This window comes from Lytechinus variegatus, chromosome 7 (assembly GCF_018143015.1).
Source record: "Lytechinus variegatus isolate NC3 chromosome 7, Lvar_3.0, whole genome shotgun sequence".
Lineage (NCBI taxonomy): Eukaryota > Metazoa > Echinodermata > Echinoidea > Temnopleuroida > Toxopneustidae > Lytechinus > Lytechinus variegatus.
Window position 1 is genome coordinate 24,256,752 of NC_054746.1, and position 19,131 is coordinate 24,275,882.

General features: G+C 35.2%; 1 protein-coding gene across 2 annotated transcripts in view; it reads right to left on the minus strand.

Annotated features, from left to right (window-relative positions):
- Positions 1-19,131, minus strand: part of LOC121418812 (zinc finger FYVE domain-containing protein 26-like) — a 75,024-nt gene that overhangs the window by 25,932 nt on the left and 29,961 nt on the right. For both annotated transcript variants that reach the window (XM_041612975.1, XM_041612976.1), the window contains exons 12-25: positions 14,243-15,368; positions 12,923-13,043; positions 12,038-12,279; positions 11,134-11,363; positions 8,791-8,960; positions 8,159-8,244; positions 7,460-7,560; positions 6,343-6,435; positions 5,558-5,786; positions 4,629-5,236; positions 3,178-3,402; positions 2,557-2,712; positions 1,056-1,289; positions 236-301 (exon numbers count right to left, since the gene is read on the minus strand). In XM_041612975.1, the coding sequence (XP_041468909.1) occupies positions 236-301; positions 1,056-1,289; positions 2,557-2,712; positions 3,178-3,402; positions 4,629-5,236; positions 5,558-5,786; positions 6,343-6,435; positions 7,460-7,560; positions 8,159-8,244; positions 8,791-8,960; positions 11,134-11,363; positions 12,038-12,279; positions 12,923-13,043; positions 14,243-15,368 (3,687 nt within the window). The remainder of the gene's footprint in view (positions 1-235; positions 302-1,055; positions 1,290-2,556; positions 2,713-3,177; positions 3,403-4,628; positions 5,237-5,557; positions 5,787-6,342; positions 6,436-7,459; positions 7,561-8,158; positions 8,245-8,790; positions 8,961-11,133; positions 11,364-12,037; positions 12,280-12,922; positions 13,044-14,242; positions 15,369-19,131) is intronic.

Sequence of the window (19,131 nt, forward strand, 5' to 3'; positions counted from 1 at the left end):
TTTCCCCCAAATTAAGGACCATTTCTTAAATTTATGTCACCATCATCATCATCCTCTGGGAATCCTCTGTTTTATACCTATCTTCTTGCCAATACATTTTGTCTGCTATTCTGTTATAATCAAACTTTTCAATCTTTTTCATGATTTCGTTATCTTGTAAAATTTAAATTGTGATTTTTTCAATATTTCTGTACTGTTGTTTGTTTTGTTATCCAATGATGGAAAGTGAATATACCTGGTAAACCTGAAGGTTGTTACTACTGTTGCATAATAAATGTTCCAACTGGTTGACTAGGATAGTCTAGGAGAGGTCAGAGAGAGAAATTCACATGTCATTGATGTTAGACAAGCATGGTGACATTGTGATTGAGCAAGTATTCCATTGGCACCACATACTAATTTGTCACATCAAAACTGCTAGGCTCCACACATTAGAAAATGAGTACCGACCGGTAAGGGTGTTTATGCATGATGTAATGTTTAAAATGTGGTGCTTCGGGCGTTCTTGCACCAAGGCAATGAAATAAAGGGCAGGGTTATATGGCTACATCTCCTTCCTCGTCATATATGTTTGTCTTTACCTATGAAACATGAAACAACTATCAGTACAGGCTTATAGCAAATATAAAATGAAGCCCTAAAGTATTCAATGATGTAAGATATATCACACTTGCACACATAAATTCCAATATGACTTACAAACATACAGGCTCATCAAGTTTTCAAGAAAAAATAATCAAATATCATTATAGCTCCATCTACTCATCCACTCACAAACCTCTTCACATGATCTCACAGAGTCATGAAACTATTAATCATTCAATTATTGAGTTATTATTAACATATATCACTCTAAATTAACACTAAACTTATCCTCCCCAAAACATATTACTTATTACTTTTTAAGGCACTCTTAATCACGAAACAAAAATAATCATCTTCAAAATTCATTTCAATTCCAATGCTAATTTATGATTTCTAAAATTTTCTCTCAATCAAGTTTAAAATTACCCCTTCTAAAAATACAGGATTTATTTGCACAAATGCCTATATACCTGCTGGTAATCATCAATAACTCCATGGAGCTCAGCCCAATCCTTGGCCAGATCAAAGTCAGAAGCAGACATCAGTAGCTTGAGGACACTATCAGGACTGGTCTTAGAAGCATCCTGGACATCCTGCCATGTACATAGGGGTCGTATGACCTCCGAGAGGTCAGAGGGGGTACTACTTCCCTGAAGAACTCCAAGCGACAATGGTGGAGAGTATTGCATAGCATAGAATGTGATCTAATGGGTAAACAAATTAGTGACCATACTATAACATAAGACAACAATCAAGCAAATTTATGGTATTAAATTGTACACCAACTGTTACATTCTTAGCAAATTAGCACATAGTTCAAGAATTAGATCTTTGAGTTGTAGCATGAAAAGGAATGCAATGGATATTTCAATCAACTGTAACTCTTTGATAATAAGATTGATATGAACTGACAGCCGTACTTAATGAACAATATGTGTTTAAGTTAATGTATTTGCATTTAAGTTGATGACCTACTCAGAATCTATGTTTAGCATGTATATGTGGGTGGATGTGGTTGTGTGTGTGTGGGTTTGTGTATATATGTGTGTTTGTAATAGTTTTTCCATTCTATTTTTAGCATCTTAACCTTATTATACATTTTTTTTCTCTCTCTCCTTTGTATCTTGTAGATTAGTATATCCTATGTTTTATGTTAATAATCATAAGTATTCCAGGGCCCTACTCACAAGCTTTGCTTTTAAAGGGGTCCTAAAACCAATTTGTATATGCTATAGTCTGATTGATGTATGTTCATGTACTCATTTACGTTGTATGTACATCTATTTTGATTATGATGTGATGTTTTTGGTTTTGAATAAATAAACTTGAACTAAACAATCAGTTGCATCCTTAATGTTATAGGGCCCTTATCACTTTAACCATACAGAACATACCCACCTACCCCCCCCCACACACACACACAAAAAAAAGGCATGCATGATTTAGTGTTAACATTTACAATCTTTCCAGTGTCCTGTGTCCTTCACTCATTCATTTTCATATTTTTGTATTAGTTTTGTCAAGTACAACAGTCAGTTGATCAGTCATCCTCCTTCCAGCTCATTAGAAATTAATTCAGTCTTTACATGACTTTCACTCGATATTAAAAATGAATCATAAGGAAACATGAAAGTAGAGAAAGCCGTGACTCAGTGGATAAATCTCAGGACTGAGAACCATGAGGTTCATGGTTCTAATCCCATTGCATCTCTATTAATGTTACTGCATACAGTACTTGCCACTCTACAATCAGGTATTACATGGATGTCTGGTAGGATGAAAAGTTAACATAATTTGAAAAGCATCATGGGAAACACACCAAATTTCAGAATGTGAAAACTTTATGTGCTGGTAAGACCAATCGAATCAAATGGCCAGTATAATATTTAGATACACTTAGATATACTTAGATACACTCTTGGGGTCTTAAAAGCAGACTATAGTCATCATCAATCGATAAGTTTACACTACCTTTCTGTACATCTTCAGCTGCTGAAGTTTTGTGTGCAAGATATTGTTCAAGGGAGAGTCTTTCCTATCGTCCAACACACAACATTCTAGCAACTCTAGGGCATCTTCAATAGGGAGACTATCTAAGGAAGCAAGCACTGCCCTGTCTCTCAATATCTAATGACAAAAAACAAATATGAAAACAATCATTCAACATAGGTATACATGTTCTATAATAAAAATACTAGTTTGGAATTTCGTTACAGTCCAAATTAGGGCATGTTCTGGACCCTACTTTTGTGCACCTTGCAGAAGTAATCCTGATAGCAGCTTGGCAAACAGCCAATCAGAGGTGTTTTAAACAACAGATTGACAGTACTTTGGTTATTCAAACATTGAGTCAGAAATGTAATGATATTAATAAAGAAATCAATTGTATAGGGATGATCAATTATCGCAAGATTCTTTGGTCGTAAAAAAAAGCCCATAATCAAGAAATTGTTGATACAATATCAGAAAACGGATGAACAGAACTAATAACCATGATCATCATCCAATAAATAACCCAGGAAAATACATCAAATCTTCCAACCAATATGATAAATTCATCCCAGTAACTTCCACCAACACTTTTGATCATACCTTATTCCTGACTGTCAACAAACACTGCCATGTTGGTTTGGAGCATGATGTCATCTGACCTGCCTTGACCTGGTTACCAGCACAGTACGCAGCAAAGTCCCTGATGACAGTGTAGCTCTCAGTCCCACCAATGCAATGTATAGTATCCACAAGCTTCATGACTGCTTCCCACTGGCAGCTGGATACAAGCAACTCTACTGCCTCTTTCAGGACATCTAGAACCTCCTTCAAAAATATGTCATAAAAATAAGGATTTAGTGGTTTAGAAATAATGGTAACTATCTCCTGAATACTAAAATAGACATGACAGCTTGTTATCAAAGCAAACAGAGGTTTGATGGCTTTATGTCTTCTTCAAGGATCATGACAATGATGAACACCTTGACAAAGAACACCAGGGAAATGACTCCATTAGACCCAGGGCACTTGATTACAATAATATTGCATGTAAAAAATAACAACAAGAGAATGTCATTCAAGAGCCAAAAGACTTCTTTCTGACTGCATATAAAAAGTTATACTTCATATACAATATCAAAGAAGTGAAATTTACAATATATTCTCCTGCAGTGCTGCCTTAAGCAAACACATTCCATATATTGATAGATCAACACATGCATTCACTAGTTTGCCTAAAAATAATACACTATGATAGGAATGATCATGTGCACATTAATTAGTTATAGCCTCATTCCATTTGCTCTACTGGTTTATACCAAATTAATTTGTTTTTATTATGTCTTATTCTTTCATTGCTCCTTTATCATCGTTGCGCGTGGGTTGTCTTAATCCTTGGAAGATGTCCATTCATTTTACTGCTGCCTTATGCCATAAATTTTCTATTTCCCACTCTTACCAATGTTTATTTCCATTTTCCTACAGGCTCGAATTCAATTTGTTGCTTTCTACTCTTATTTCTTCCTACTCATCATTTATGTATTTGTGTATCCCAAGTTTTTGTTTACTTTTTGTTTGCCCTTTTATTTATCCCTCTTGTCGTATTGATATTTTTACGGGACTCTCACTGCATATTCCTTGGAGCCTTTAACCAACAAGCTCTGCTTTTACTTTTGGCTCCCCATAACTTCACCTCACATTTTCTTTCACTGTCATTATATTACAACAATTATGCATTATAGTACTTTTTTTTCTAATATATTAAGTATACTTTTCATATTTTACGACATTTATTTATGCTTACCTATAATAATTTGTATTGTATGATATTATTGTTTGTCTTGTATAATATTATTGTTGACATTGTTGAAAGTGTGGTATGTTTGATATGAATAAAAACCTTGAAACCTTGAAAAAAAAAACCTTGAAACCTTACCTTCTACAAGCTAAACTTATCCAAGTGTATATTAGAAAGGATAAATAAATGGTGAATTGCATAAATTACAATATGAAAACAGATCAATAGACTGTGTGGATTGTAAGATTAAAGTTACCTTGGAGCGTGCATCAGCAAGAAGACTTGCTCTGACCTCCTTCTCATCTAAACACTCATTTCCTTTTGAGCTACCCGCTATTGACAACACTTCTGAGAAGAATGACTGAACATAATATTGCATGATGGGATACCCAGCCAGATGCTGGAGGACTTTGGTCATGGTCGATAGCTTAGGATTGTATGTCCTATCACTCCCAAAAGTATCCTCAAAAACAAGACTTGCAGGACTACCAACACTAGAGGGCAGCATATCTTCATCAATGGATTTATCTCTGGCAAAGGCATCTGTGTTCTCACCGATCCCTGCACTGACCACACCTGCCAGCGATGCCACCAGTTTGGACTTAGAGTGAAGGTACTTCAAGGTTGGCTCTGTCATTGAGAAAGGAGGTTCGGCGGCAGGTGCATCTCTCAAACTCCAGCCAAGTCCACTGGAGTCAAAGTTATCTGGGACAGAGAGTCTACGTTTCCGTGTTACAGGTTGTGCTGCGTTATCGGATGGGCCATAGAAGCGGTACCTGAATGTTCGGTCATAAGGCGTAACCATGATTTTGAACCTCATTGAGTTAGACCGCAGGAGAGGAGGTTTCTTTTTTGGAGGATAGTCTGTCACTAACAATCATGTAGAAAGACCATAGAAAATATTACAGTGAATATGGTGTACAGTGAGTAAATGAATAACGCATAAATACATATTCGATCAAGATAATAACATTTTTAGATGAATTTCATTTACAATTTTCATAAATCTTACAAGGTTTAAATTCATTTTAATACCTGTCAAAACCGCATCACAATTTTGTGCCTTTGTAGTTACAAAGTGCTGCACATAACACTAAACCTGTTCGGGCTCCTTAAAACAAATCACTTTTCCTGACTTGCTGAACAATGAAAACCTAATGTCTAGATACATTCTTCACCAAATACCTGCTCCATCTTCAGTCCCCTTGACCAGTTCTGCCTTGCTCTCGAGTTCAATATGCTTCGGTAGGTACTTCATGGTGTAATCCTCTAGCTTATCACCTAGATACTGAGATACATGAGGAGTGATGACCCTCAGTAGACCCATGTAGATATTACCATGATCTACATTAGCTGGTAGGGTAGAACCAGTGAAGTCCTTGCGGAACCATTCAAGAGATTGAGGAATGATAATCTATGAAGAGAAACAAACACGAATGATCAGTTCAAAAAATGCATACAACATTACTACTTCAAAAAAATTGAAAAATGAAAAATAGAAGAAAAAAAACACAACAGAATACTATAATAAACTGAATTATTTCACCTCTTAAGACCAGTTGCAAAGTTATTCATGAGTAGGCCAATAAAGCAATATATAAGTGATTGTTGCCTTCATTTTAAGATTATGAAATATCACAATGCAAAAATGTCTTTGAAGCTTTAAAATCACTTCAATTCCAAAAGCTGGATTACCATTTAAAAGAATGATCTTAAGATCCTTTAACATTGTCATTTATCTCCTCTCTTAATTCAACATGAATATTGGTGAATGTCAGGTTTTATCATATGGATTCCAAATCATTTGTTCAGCAAAAATTGCTCCACTGGAAAATTACAAATAATGCCCCCCCCTCAAAAAACCCCCAAACAAACCTACCATAATCCTAACATAATTCTCATATTACTTTGAACAATAAAACCTTATCAGAACCATTAAAATTGTCGAAAATGCAAATATCAGTTCATACCTGATTCAGTTTTTCATCCACCCTTACTCCAGCCTCAAGATGATTCTGCATTGCTAGAGTCAATTGTTCATCCAAATCATCTAATCTTAGTACCTACAAGGATATAATGAAAAGACAACAGTTAAATCTGTAATAATTAATTTCATTTATGAACTCTATTTCTATTTGAGTCTTGAGATGAAAATAATGAAAGTAATAAATATACATCACATAAATTCTAACCATTTTTAATCTTACAAACACAAAACTCTCAGAAATGAATCATCAATTATTCAGAAAAGGCCTGATACACAAATAATATAGATTATATTTGTAATAAATTACTGCATAAGGAAGGATGAAAAAATGAGAGAGACAGTGACAATCATATGAGGATCATTATTCTAAAAAAAATAATAATAAAAAACAACTAATGATCTTACATAACATGAAAAATAATCTGAATAATAGTAAAACCAAACTCAACAAAAATTAACCACTTTGTTAAGTTTTGATGAACATGAAAAGTCACATTTAAAATCTATTCTTTGAAATTAATGGAAGGTATACATTATCACATGTAAGATATTAAAGGGGAAGTTCACCCTGAAGGAAACTTTGTTGTAAAAATAGCAGAAAAAATAGTAAAAAATATTGGTGAAGGTTTGAGGAAAATCCGTTAAAGAGTAAAAAAGTTATTAGAGTCCAAAATTTTGGATTTGTGATGTCATAAACGAGCAGCTGCCCCATGTGTTATGTAATATAAAATGTATGAATTACAATTTTTGTATGGTTCCTGATGACTTTATTTTGTTTTCTTTTCATGATCGGGAGTGAAACGATTTGTCTATTGATATACAAAAGTTACAGTGAAAACCATTTTCAATTTTCTGAGAAAATGACATTTCGTTGATTTTTTACCATTCGCTATGTAGGAATGCTGCTTGCATATGACGTCACAAATCAAATAATTGAAATTCTAATAACTTTTCAATTATTTGATAAATTTTTTTCAAACCTTCGGCAATATTTTATTTTTTCTGCTATTTTTACAATAAACTTTTTGTCAGGGTGAACTTCCCCTTAAGGCAAATCACAAGAGGATACAATGTAAATCTAGAGTATGAAATGAACTAACCCTGAGACGTGGTGCTGAAGCAGAACCATTGCAAAACACAAAGGTGATTCTAGAGTCTGGGGATGGGATGTACTTCAACCATGGGTCATCCTCTCCCAATACTAGAAAAGAAACGTATTAAAACTAGTAATGATAAAAGAATAAATTAGTGACAATGCCATCGCATACATCATTGCGATGCTTGTAAACAAGAAATCCATAAGCAAAGCAGTGGGTTGGAGCTGGGGATTAGGAGCAAACTGTTGCTATGAGTTAGCAACTGCTGTCATCACAGACATTTGGGCATTTTGAATGAAGATGAATAACTGCTACATTAACACTTTAATAAGTACAAATATTTTGTCAAAATACGATTGAATATCAGTGAGAATAAGTAGATCTAGAATTTCCGCATGTCGGTCTAGATTAAAATCTGAGCATTTGTGCGGATAATTAAAATACAAATCACTGTCATTTCAAAACTACATTCTGTATATTTTTACATTCTGTCTATTTAACCACTTTAAGTTTATTGTATATAGTTGTTTACTTTGTCAGAGGACCTTTGCCCTGCTACATATAATTTATGGTGCTTCTCAAATTTACAGGTGAAGATTTGGAAAGTGCACATACATGTACAACTATTTATTAAATTTAAATGAAGTAGATACAGGACAGACTTTAAATCTACATGACAATATACAATTTATTTTGACATACCATGAAGTCTATGTTGTAAGATATCTCCAAAGACTAAAGGAACAGGTAAGGATGATCGTAGAATGACATAATGGAGATCAAATGCACTGTGGAATACAGAGAAAATAGATATTTAAGAGATGTCCATAAGGGTAACATCATTCACATGCAGTACACAAACCAGATGTCTTCACTGAACAAATGCAATGGAACATGTAACTCCTAAAATTCTTTTTGGCAAGCATGTGAAAAGTAAACTTTCAATCAATACATAGAATAATCTATATACATTCCAACAGGCTACCTGTTCATGCAAGTGACCGAGTTCAAGACAATTTGCAAAACCAATTTTTTACTTGATGGAAATGTCTAGATCATACAGAATATGTTCACAGAATATTCAAATGAAAATAGAAGTAGATGAAACATGCATGAAAGAAATGTTAGGTTCAGTCAATACTAATCTTAATACTAACATTCCATAATCTTAATCTGTTGTCTACTGAATTCTGAAAAATATATAGACTTGTGCAGTAAAAAGGTGTATCCCAATCAGCAACAATAACCTTGCTCTATTCCATAACAGGATGTATTTTCAACTACATCTTGACATACTCGTAGGTGAATTTATAATCACAATTTCAGAAACTTACCTGATGACCCCCATTTGACCAACTCTATAAGCCATGCTGGACAGATAACTAAGTTGGTCAAGGACCATTCCACTATTGATACCAGGGGAGGTCAGCATAATAGACCCAGGGTTGGTAGTCCCACGCCCAAGAGAGTGGTGACGTGTATGACCCAGTGCGAAGTTATTGCCCTGAATCATAAGAGATATAAAAAAGAACACATAACTCTTTCTGCAAAAACTCATTTATAAACTGCATTAAATAAGAATAATAATACAACTAACTGATGATGATTGAACTGTTGCCAACCTGAACCACATGATCGCTGTAAAAAGTTGATGTGAATGAAATATAAGTATGTTAAAATATCAAAATATACAGTGCTACGTCTAAATAAAAATGGTAATCCAGGGTGGCTAGGCCAGCACATCACCCCTGGGTATAATAAAAATAATTGGCTTTTATATAGTGTTTTATCAATCTACGACTGCTCAAAGCACTTCGCAATTATTATTACCCTTCACTGGATTCTGAGCTTTTTTAACAGCCTGTTAGGCGCACACTAGCTAAACCAACCACAATGATGATTGTTTTCCTACTGGTACCCAATTAGCACCTGGGTGAGAGTGGCAAAGTGTGGATCGACACCTTGCCAAAGGATGCTACGCCATGGTGGGATTTGAGCACACGACCCTCTGATTACAAGGCAAGAGTCATATCCGCTAACACCACGATACTTCTGTAGCCTTTATATTACTGTTTGATCACACTACAATGCAAGTCAGAATAAATGTTACATTTTTTAAAGGTCAAGTCCACCTCAGAAAAATGTTGATTTGAATCAATAGAGAAAAATCAGACAAGCACAATGCTGAAGATTTCATCAAAATCGGATGTAAAATAAGAAAGTTATGACATTTCAAAGTTTCGCTTATTTTTAACAAAATAGTTACATGAACGAGCCAGTTACATCCAAATGAGAGAGTTGATGATGTCACTCACTAACTATTTTTGTTTTTTATTGTTTGAATTATACAATATTTCAATTTTTACGAATTGGACAATTAGGACCTCCTTGCCTGAAGCACAAAATGTTAAAATAATGGAATTCCACGTGTTCAGGGAGGAATGAAACTTCATTTCACATGATAATGACGAGAAAATCAAAATATTTCATATTTCAAACAATAAAAAAACAAGAGAAATAGTGAGTGAATGACATCATCGACTCTCTCATTTGGATGTAGCTGGCTCGTTCATATAACTGTTTTTGTGAAATGAAGTGAAATTTTGAAATGTCTTAACCCTAAAAAGACTGGGGGGGGCTGATTCAGCCCCCCCCTCGACTTTTTACGCGATAAATCCGCTGCACGAAAGGTTTTGACCGCGTCGCTCGCTGACTTTTTGCTTTCAAGTCTCGCGCAACTTTTGAGACCAAAATTGTGACCCCCGGGTACGCGGTTCCAAAATTACGCAACATTTCGTAATTGCATGCAGACCTAAAATTACTCAAAAACGTGAATTTGTGTACAAATCCAATGCAAATAGTGTTTTGAGCCAAAATTCATAAATGTATCATTATTTTTCCTTTTACTGCTTAAAATCAATTAATTTCATTTTGTTTATGGTCAAAATAAAGTCCCTGACAATTTCCATTGAAAAAACAATAAAAAACAAAAAGTCGAAAAACAAAGAAATACATAAGAAATTTCGAAAACAATAGAATACATAAGAAAATAAGTGTGATTTAAAAATTTTTTTTTAATCAATTTGATCAGATGCCTATCTAGAGTATGTGAAACAAAACTTAGCACTTCAGGGGCATTATTTTATTAATTAGAGCAAACTTATTATTTTATGCATAAATTAGCATAATTAATGAGACATGAGATTTTTTGCAGAATTTGATGTTATAGTTTTGTAGATAATGCCATGGGTAACGCGTGTGCCAATTTTCGTCGCAATCGCGCGATCGACGGCCGAGATCATAAGGGGGGGCTGAATCAGCCCCCCCCAGTCTTCTTAGGCATCGAAATAGCCCAGTCTATTTAGGGTTAACTTTTTTATTTTACATCCGATTTTGATGAAATTTTCAGTGTTATGCTTGTTGAATTTTTCTCTTTTTATTCAAATCAAGTTTTTGTTGGGGTGGACTTGTCATTTAAATGAAGTATTTTTAAAGAAAATGTGGGATTCAGAGAGAATTTCTAGCATGTATGGATAGAGTAAATATTCCCTTGTCACTTGGTTAAGTTTGTTTCAGTTTTGTTATGGTTGAGTGAACAACAGCCATTGTTTGAAAAAGTGTCAAAACCCATTTGCACCAAGTAAGATGATAATGAGTTATGTGATAACCTATCCTACCTTTTCATTCATCTGTAGTGCGGCATGATGCAAAGCAGCATGGGCAAGCATGAGATTGAAGAGATTGGTGAAGAAACACAGCTTATCTTCATTGGTCTGTAGGAGATCCATGTCTACATGCTTGAGTTCCCTTGTAGACATGACTATGTCCCAGTACTCCGGGGTAGAGCATGCACCAGCAGCAGAACTCAGCTCAAAGGCAGCATCTGATCCCTCACCTGATACGTGCTCTGAAATAAAGATATAAAAGAATTATAGTACCCACAGGTGTTTAATAAAGCTGTACATGTTATGGCAAACTTTATGAAATACTGGACTATGAAGTTCTCAATGTCTGCAGAGTATGAAAAAGAATATTCTAAAAGGAGGGGAAAGGGGGTTATAAGCTTTTCAAAAGATTTTGAATAACTTTACAAATGGCTGAAATATAAAATACTGAAAGTACAAATGAATTCTCTGTTAATGACAATTGTCAATCTTCTGAAACTAAATCCTAGACTGCCACTTATAATGTGGCACATTTCATGGTACATAAAATTTTAAAAATATTTTAAAACCATTGTTTGATGATAGTGAAACATTTCAATCTAACTAAAATTAGAATTACATTAAGGAAAAGTAGTAATATGGAGCATTAAAAGCAATTAAAGCAGGATGCAAATAAAAATTTCAGTACATAATATGAGGATTTGAGAAAAGTGGACTGACTGATATGTAAAGGAAGGTTATTCAAGTGAGTGGGTGTGCTGACTATAAAAGCATGTTAACCATAGCAAGTGAAAATATGAACCAAGAGATGGCCGTGGAAAAACAAATAAATACAATCTCTCAAATAAACCAAGAAGGAAACAATTCAAATTTGTTGAGATAGGAAAATGAACTAAGGAAAAAAAGGATGACTCACTCATCATGAGAGAGATGATTTTGGTGAGAAGCTCTTCAACAACCACACATGGTCTCCTGACAGGGTGAGGCCACTCCCCTGCCACGCCCCCTTCATTGAGTACAGTCACATTGTCTACTGTATTGGGTGGGGCAGGTGTATCAATGACAATAGAGTGGGGCATCATAGGGATGGCGGGACAGCAGCTCTGCATGATGATTTGAATCAGGTTTAACCTCAATTCACTAGCAACACTCTCCAACCTGACAGTGTATACAGAGAAACGGAGTAAAGCATTGTTTGTTTAAAACAAGGTAATCCAAACATAAACAATACAGAAGTATAACATATGAATTGGTTTGGGTTGGAGTAGAGAGGAGATAGGGAAAATGCCATCATGCTAATTAATCAATATTCACAAGGATAAAAGTCACACAAGAATAAATTAAAAGTACCTGCATGACATATGATTCACATCCTATATCAATTGGTATATTGATTCCAACAGCGAAGACTGACCCTTTATACCCCTACTAGTGATGATTTTCAAGGTCAAGTTTAAGTTTCCATTTGAATTCGAAGAGCCAATTAGATTCTTACCCACAAAATAATTTTGTCACCTGTAAGTGCATATTTCAAATGCGACAATTATTCTCGCCACAATTACATTGCAATCATTATAAAAACCAAGTAGAGTAACATTTACTTACAAGTAAGAAAAACTCTACTTCACATCGAAATTATTTGAAGGGTCATACATAATTTTGATGGACAGCTTAATAACACAAATCGAAAAGATGGTATGTTAAAGTACCTTTTGATTTTCAATTAACTTTGCACATAGAAACAAAGAAATACTTGTACCTGTAACTATTAAATTGTAAAAGGTCAAGTTCAAATACATACCTGACAGGTGGGATCTGATTGGCAAACATGAGCCGACCCAGTAAAAGACTGGGACTTTCTGCTAAGATACTAAATGGGTTTTGACAAAGGTCTCGTTCTACTTTTAACTGCCTCTCACTACCTGTAATATATTTAAAAAAATGATATTGGATAAACAATTAAATAAATGGTTTGTCTCCTGAGACTGAGTAAAAAATTGATCAATTCTTTATGTAACGTATATATATCTGATGAAAGTGAGCACAAAGGTACCCCATTAATGAAAATAAAATAACACTTTAACCATTTTAAACATCACTGAAATGAAGAATATATATTAACGCTCCAATAAGTCTACAATCTATGAGTGTCACATAGGCATAACAGGGTTAGAAATAAAATGCTCATGAATCAGGAGCAAATATAACCTGTTAAACACTTAGATTGTTCACTTCAATTTTAAAAGTGAATGAATTATACTTAGCTTCTAAGACAAGTAATCATTTCATTTTTTAAAGGACAAGTCCACCCCAACAAAAACTTGATTTGAATAAAAAGAGAAAAATTCAACAAGCATAACACTGAAAATTTCATCAAAATCGGATGTAAAATAAGAAAGTTATGGCATTTTAAAGTTTCGCTTATTTAAAAAAAAATAGTTATATGAACAAGCCAGTTACATCCAAATGAGAGAGTTGATGACATCACTCACTCACTATTTCTTTTGTATTTTATTATATGAAATATTTTTATTTTCTCGTCATTGTCATGTGAAATGAAGTTTCATTCCTCCCTGAACACGTGGAATTCCATTATTTTAACATTTTGTGCTTCAGGCAAGGAGGTCCTAATCGTCAAATTCGTAAAAATTGAAATATTGTATAATTCAAACAATCAAAAACAAAAGATATAGTGAGTGACATCATCGACTCTCTCATTTGGATGTAACTGGCTCGTTCATATAACTATTTTGTTGAAAATAAGCGAAACTTTGAAATGTCATAACTTTCTTATTTTACATCCGATTTTGATGAAATTTTCAGCATTGTGCTTGTCTGATTTTTCTCTATTGATTCAAATCAACATTTTTCTGAGGTGGACTTGACCTTCAATTTTTTGTATAAGGTGGCCATTTCAGGCTTGATATAATATGAACACCATAAACATATTTTTTTTATGTTTAAATAAGTTAGGTCCTCATGTTTTGTTGAAGGCGTAAACTAGACTGACACTGTAACATTGGATAGTGCCATGTCAACCATGTTGTTTTCATTCTGTTGCACATTTTGAATGTTGGAAATACATTGTTTTATATCCCTAGCAGTCCAAACACTGTCTTACCTGGTTGCCAACCTTGTGCATCCTGAGCAAGAGAAGCCAACACATTGAGATGGTTATAGAGAGTCAGAAGATAGTTAGCTGGGTTGACTGGTTGATCATCAGATCTTCGATTCTTTGGAAAGGCCATCATGAAACTAGGCATCACATTCTTATCAAGAGCAATGAGTAGCTGGTGGACTGAATGATTAATATCAGAAACCTTCTTCTTTGTCTTAGTCTTGGTAGGACTCTGCTTTGGGCTGGGGTGGCGAGCATGCCGTTTAGGACTACTGGTATGCTTGGGGCTATCTCCAAACTTGAGAGAGAGTTCAGCGAGGCCACACTCTTCATCAGCCTGGCATGCTTGAAGCGCCTTGGTCATGAGCTCTAGTCCTCTACGGACTTCAAGAACAAAGTTGACGTGAGCACGGAGGGTTGAAGGCTCCAAGGGAGCAGAGACAGTTGTGAGGGCATCCAAGGCACAACGCTGGAAATACTCCAGGACTTCAGGACGAATTAAAGCAGTTGAACTTGAAGAGACTGGGTTTATCAGGTTATGTAGTTGTTCAAGGAATGCCGATATTCCAAGCAGAGACTGCGACTGATCCAATTTGGGGCTTGACACAACCTGAGATGAACTGGTAAGTTTCACTTCAGGTCCAGGAATGCCATGCTCTGGAACAGGACCCACGTTGAGACGACTCATAGCCACATCCAATAGCTCGCTGCAGGTTTTCCAAGAATGACTGGCAGTGCATGCAAGATCAAAAATGATCATAGAAGAAATGTTAATTGAATTGAGTTGTTGCCACAGCATACTGCTACCACCTCTTGAGGCTGGACTAGCACCTGCTACTGCTCCTCCACTGATGTCTTCAATCTGAGGTAGCATCGGTAAGGTTGAACTGTTCAGTAGATCATCAATGACACCTGACAAAGAGAGTGATGCAATACCCGCAGCAGCAATAGATGCGATGCTTCCAAGTATTCCTCCAGTCTTAGGTGTAGAGGTAGCAGCGCTGGTGGAGGAGGAACCCTTCTTGGACTTATCCAAGATTTTGAGTTTGCCAAGAGCCTGCTGCCAGTGCGATGCAAAGTGAACTTCAGATACCTCTGGTTTGTCCTTCATGTCAAATATCTTGATGACCTACAACAAAACAAAGGATATACACTAACAACGTTCATCTTACATATTCAAGGACTTAAAAAATATGCCCAAAATTCAAGTTTTTGAGCGCTCTGGTGAATACCAAAATTATTCACAAGTTACTAATGAAAAATAAATTGCAACTGTATGGAAATTAGTAATTTTGGTCACAAAAGTGACATTTTAATGATTTTTTTAAAGTGTGTGCTATGGCAGGGCTCCACACTAACCCATTTTTTCTACTGGTCCAACCTATTCATGTCGGACCAGTAGATACCCAGTTTTTCAAATTTTTACTGGTCCGAACCTAAAATCTACTGGTCCCAAAAAATAAAGAAAACATTAAAAAAGGCGCAAGTTTATTTGTCTAGCCTTTCGTTACCCCCCCCCCCCATGAAATGAAGGAATGAAGGACAAAAAGAAAGCAAGACAGAATCGAAGAAGGAAAGGAAGGAAGGAAGGAAAGGGAGGAAAAGAAAGAATAAAAAAGGAAGGAAGTAAAAAAAAGAAAAGGTAAAGAAAGGATAGATATGAAGGAAGGAAAAAAGAAAGAACTAAAGAAGGAAAGGAATGAAGGAATAAAGAAGGAACAAAAATCAGAAAGAAAGAAAGAAAGAATGAAAGAAAGAAAGAAAGAAAGAAAGAAAGAAAGAAAGAAAGAAAGAAAGAAAGAAAGAAAGAAAGAAAGAAAGAAAGAAAGAAAGAAAGAAAGAAAGAAAGAAAGAAAGAAAGAAAGAAAGAAAGAAAGAAAGAAAGAAAGAAAGAAAAAGAAAGAAAGAAAGAAAGAAAGAAAGAAAGAAAGAAAGAAAGAAAGAAAAAGAAAGAAAGAAAGAAAGAAAGAAAGAAAGAAAGAAAGAAAGAAAGAAAGAAAAGAAAAAAGAAATGAAGCAAGCAATACAGAAAGAAAGAACAAATCCAGAAAGTAGTAAAGGAAAGAAAGAAGCAATAAAAAAAGAAAGGATTAAAGGAGAGATGGAAAGAAGGACAAAATGAAAGAAAGAGAGGAAGGAAGGATTGAAAGGAAGAAAGGAATTAAGGAAGAAATAAAGGAAAGGTAAAATGATAGATAGAAGGAAAGAAAGAAATAAATGAAGGAAGGAAAGAGGCAAGCAATATAAAAAAAGAAAAGGTAAGAGAATAGATGAAAGGAAGAAAAAAAGAAAGACTGAGAGACAAAGAAAAGAAGAAATAAAAAAAGGGTAAATAAATGATGGGTGGAATGAAGAAAGAAACAAAGAAAGTAACGAAGAATGAAGGAAAGAAAAGGGTAAAAGGAAGGAAAGAAAAGGGTAAAAGGAAGGAAAGAAAGGAAGAAAAGAAGAGATGAATATAGGATGGATGGACTCAAGAATTAAAGAAAGAAAAATATCAAAAAGAAAGAAAGGAAGGAAGGAAGGAAGGAAAGAAAGAAAGAAAGAAAGAAAGAAAGAAAGAGAGAGAGAGAAAAAAAAAGAAATATAGAAAAATATTTTTTAAAAGGATAGAAAGAATGAAAGAACGAATTAAAGAAAAAAAAAGGAAAATAAAAAAGAAAGACAGTAACAAAAAAATTAGGGAAGAAACAAAGAAAGATTGAAAAGAAAGAAGGAAAGAAAGATAGGAAGAAAACAGAGGAAGAAAGCTAAAACTATCATCATAAATAATTTATCAATTTCTTTTTGGCTCAATTAAAATAGCTACGAAAGAAAGTCAGAAACCAAGTGTATCAACACACATAAATGCATATGTGGGGCTAACTTGTATTCAGATGATATCACCCGAAACCCGATCTGTTTGAACCAAACAGAAGTGAAAATTTATCCTTTTACTGCTTACAAATGACAGAGTTACTCCAATTTTTAGGAAATATGGACATTATAAGAGCCTTTCATGAGTATGAACCGCGAATTTTGACAGTTCTGTGAGAGATTTCTGCCAGAGTTTAGCCAAGCTTCGTTCGCGCAGCCAGTAAAGAATTTACCATGTGAGTTGTGTGGCTGGCTAGCTACATATGTACACTGTATCTGCTCTAGTAGCAATTACGTGCGATTCATTCTGTGTGTATTCTGTGTGTGAATGACAGAATTTATCGGGGGAATGGTTTGCAGTGAATTTGACCATTTCTGGAAAAGTTATTGGCCCAACAATGGTTTTTAAGTACTGGTCATGTCGGACCCTTAAAATCTGGCTATTTTTTGAAAAATTACTGGCCCGACAATGATATTTTTTACTGGTCATGTCGGACCAGTAAATCTTCCTATTTCTGAAAATCTACCGGCCCGACAGCGATTTTTACCGGTCTGGGACCGTCGGACCGCCGCTAGTGTCGAGCCCTGGCTATGGACAGCATTGGCATATCATAGTGCTACCTGTAGATTCCCCATAGGCAGGGTGGTAGCAGTGTACAAGTGTTCAAAACAGTGATAAAAAATCAAGTAGTCTTCATTCCCAAACATTCGTAATACTTAGATGGCCAAATGTACTGATAAATTGAACATCTACCACTGTGTCGCATATGGCTACCCATAGGTAAACTTCATATTTTACAAGACTATACTAGTTATAAGTTTAAACCAAAGACCTTATAATATATTACTAGACCGAAAGCTGCGCGCGCGTTCAGCACAAAACAAATGAGATTAGACTCCGCCTACCGCGATCATTTGAAGACAAAAATAAGCCCCCATTGACATTCATGAGCGTAAATATATTCATATTCCGGCCTTGTCATTGGCTAAGAGCGTCATTAATACGCGATTTCCCCGATTCTTTGTCATCGATACTAGTGGTATCGTGTTACAGAAGTAATTATTCATTTGACCTCATTACGTCATCTAATTTATTCATTCTGAAACTTTTCTTTCCACACAAAAATGGACCTACGAACACTCCGGTGAGTACGTATAAATTGATATAACCACATGAATTCAGTGGACTATTTACAAATTTCACACTGTATTTTGTGATCTTAGGTTATTTCTCTACCAAATTAGAGAGTTTACTATCATTCTTCTGTTAAAGGAAAGCAGAATTTGGTCTTTGAAATTGAAGTTAGATTGTCATCGTCGCCCAGTGCAGCCTGTATGTTGCTTGCAGTGTTGCGGTTATGCCGCTGTCTTAACCACATGTATTTTGTACGGGCTCCTAGCCGATTGGGCATCGAGAGAATTTCGGGCCGGTTTAGTTCACCTCCAATTAACAAGGACCAAGCCACGATTGATTAAAGCAAGAAGAATGAAGCTTCTTTTTGTACACTGTAACGTTAGATCTAGAGGGAGATCTGCATCTATCTTCAGTAGATCGAAACCCAGTCAGGAATAAACTGTGAAGTGGAGTGTGGATGAAGATATATTGCCTGTCATTGTGTCAATCCTCACTTTCAGTTTCAGATATCAAATTTATTTTGCATAACTTCAGGCTTCTTCATTTAGCCCCCACCCCATTTTAACTTATTGTTATTTATAAATAGGGTCTATAATTAGACTCCTAGACCAAAAGCTTCAGTCTCTCTATTTTGGTTGTTCCGCTGAACTGTGTTGGCTCACTCACGAATAGTAAAAAAATGTCAGAAATTGTTGAATAAATCCCCAGAAACGACGGTTATTCCTGTATACGAAATAATATGCTGCTCTGCATGTTTGTCTTATTATCAATAGGCTAGATCTAGGACCTAGATCTAGATAGGCCTAACGTTAGATCTAATTTCTAACTTGGTTAACAGAGGATCTAGGCCTAGTGTTACTGTTGCTTCTTATTTTATTTTAGACTTAGATCTAGGCCTACG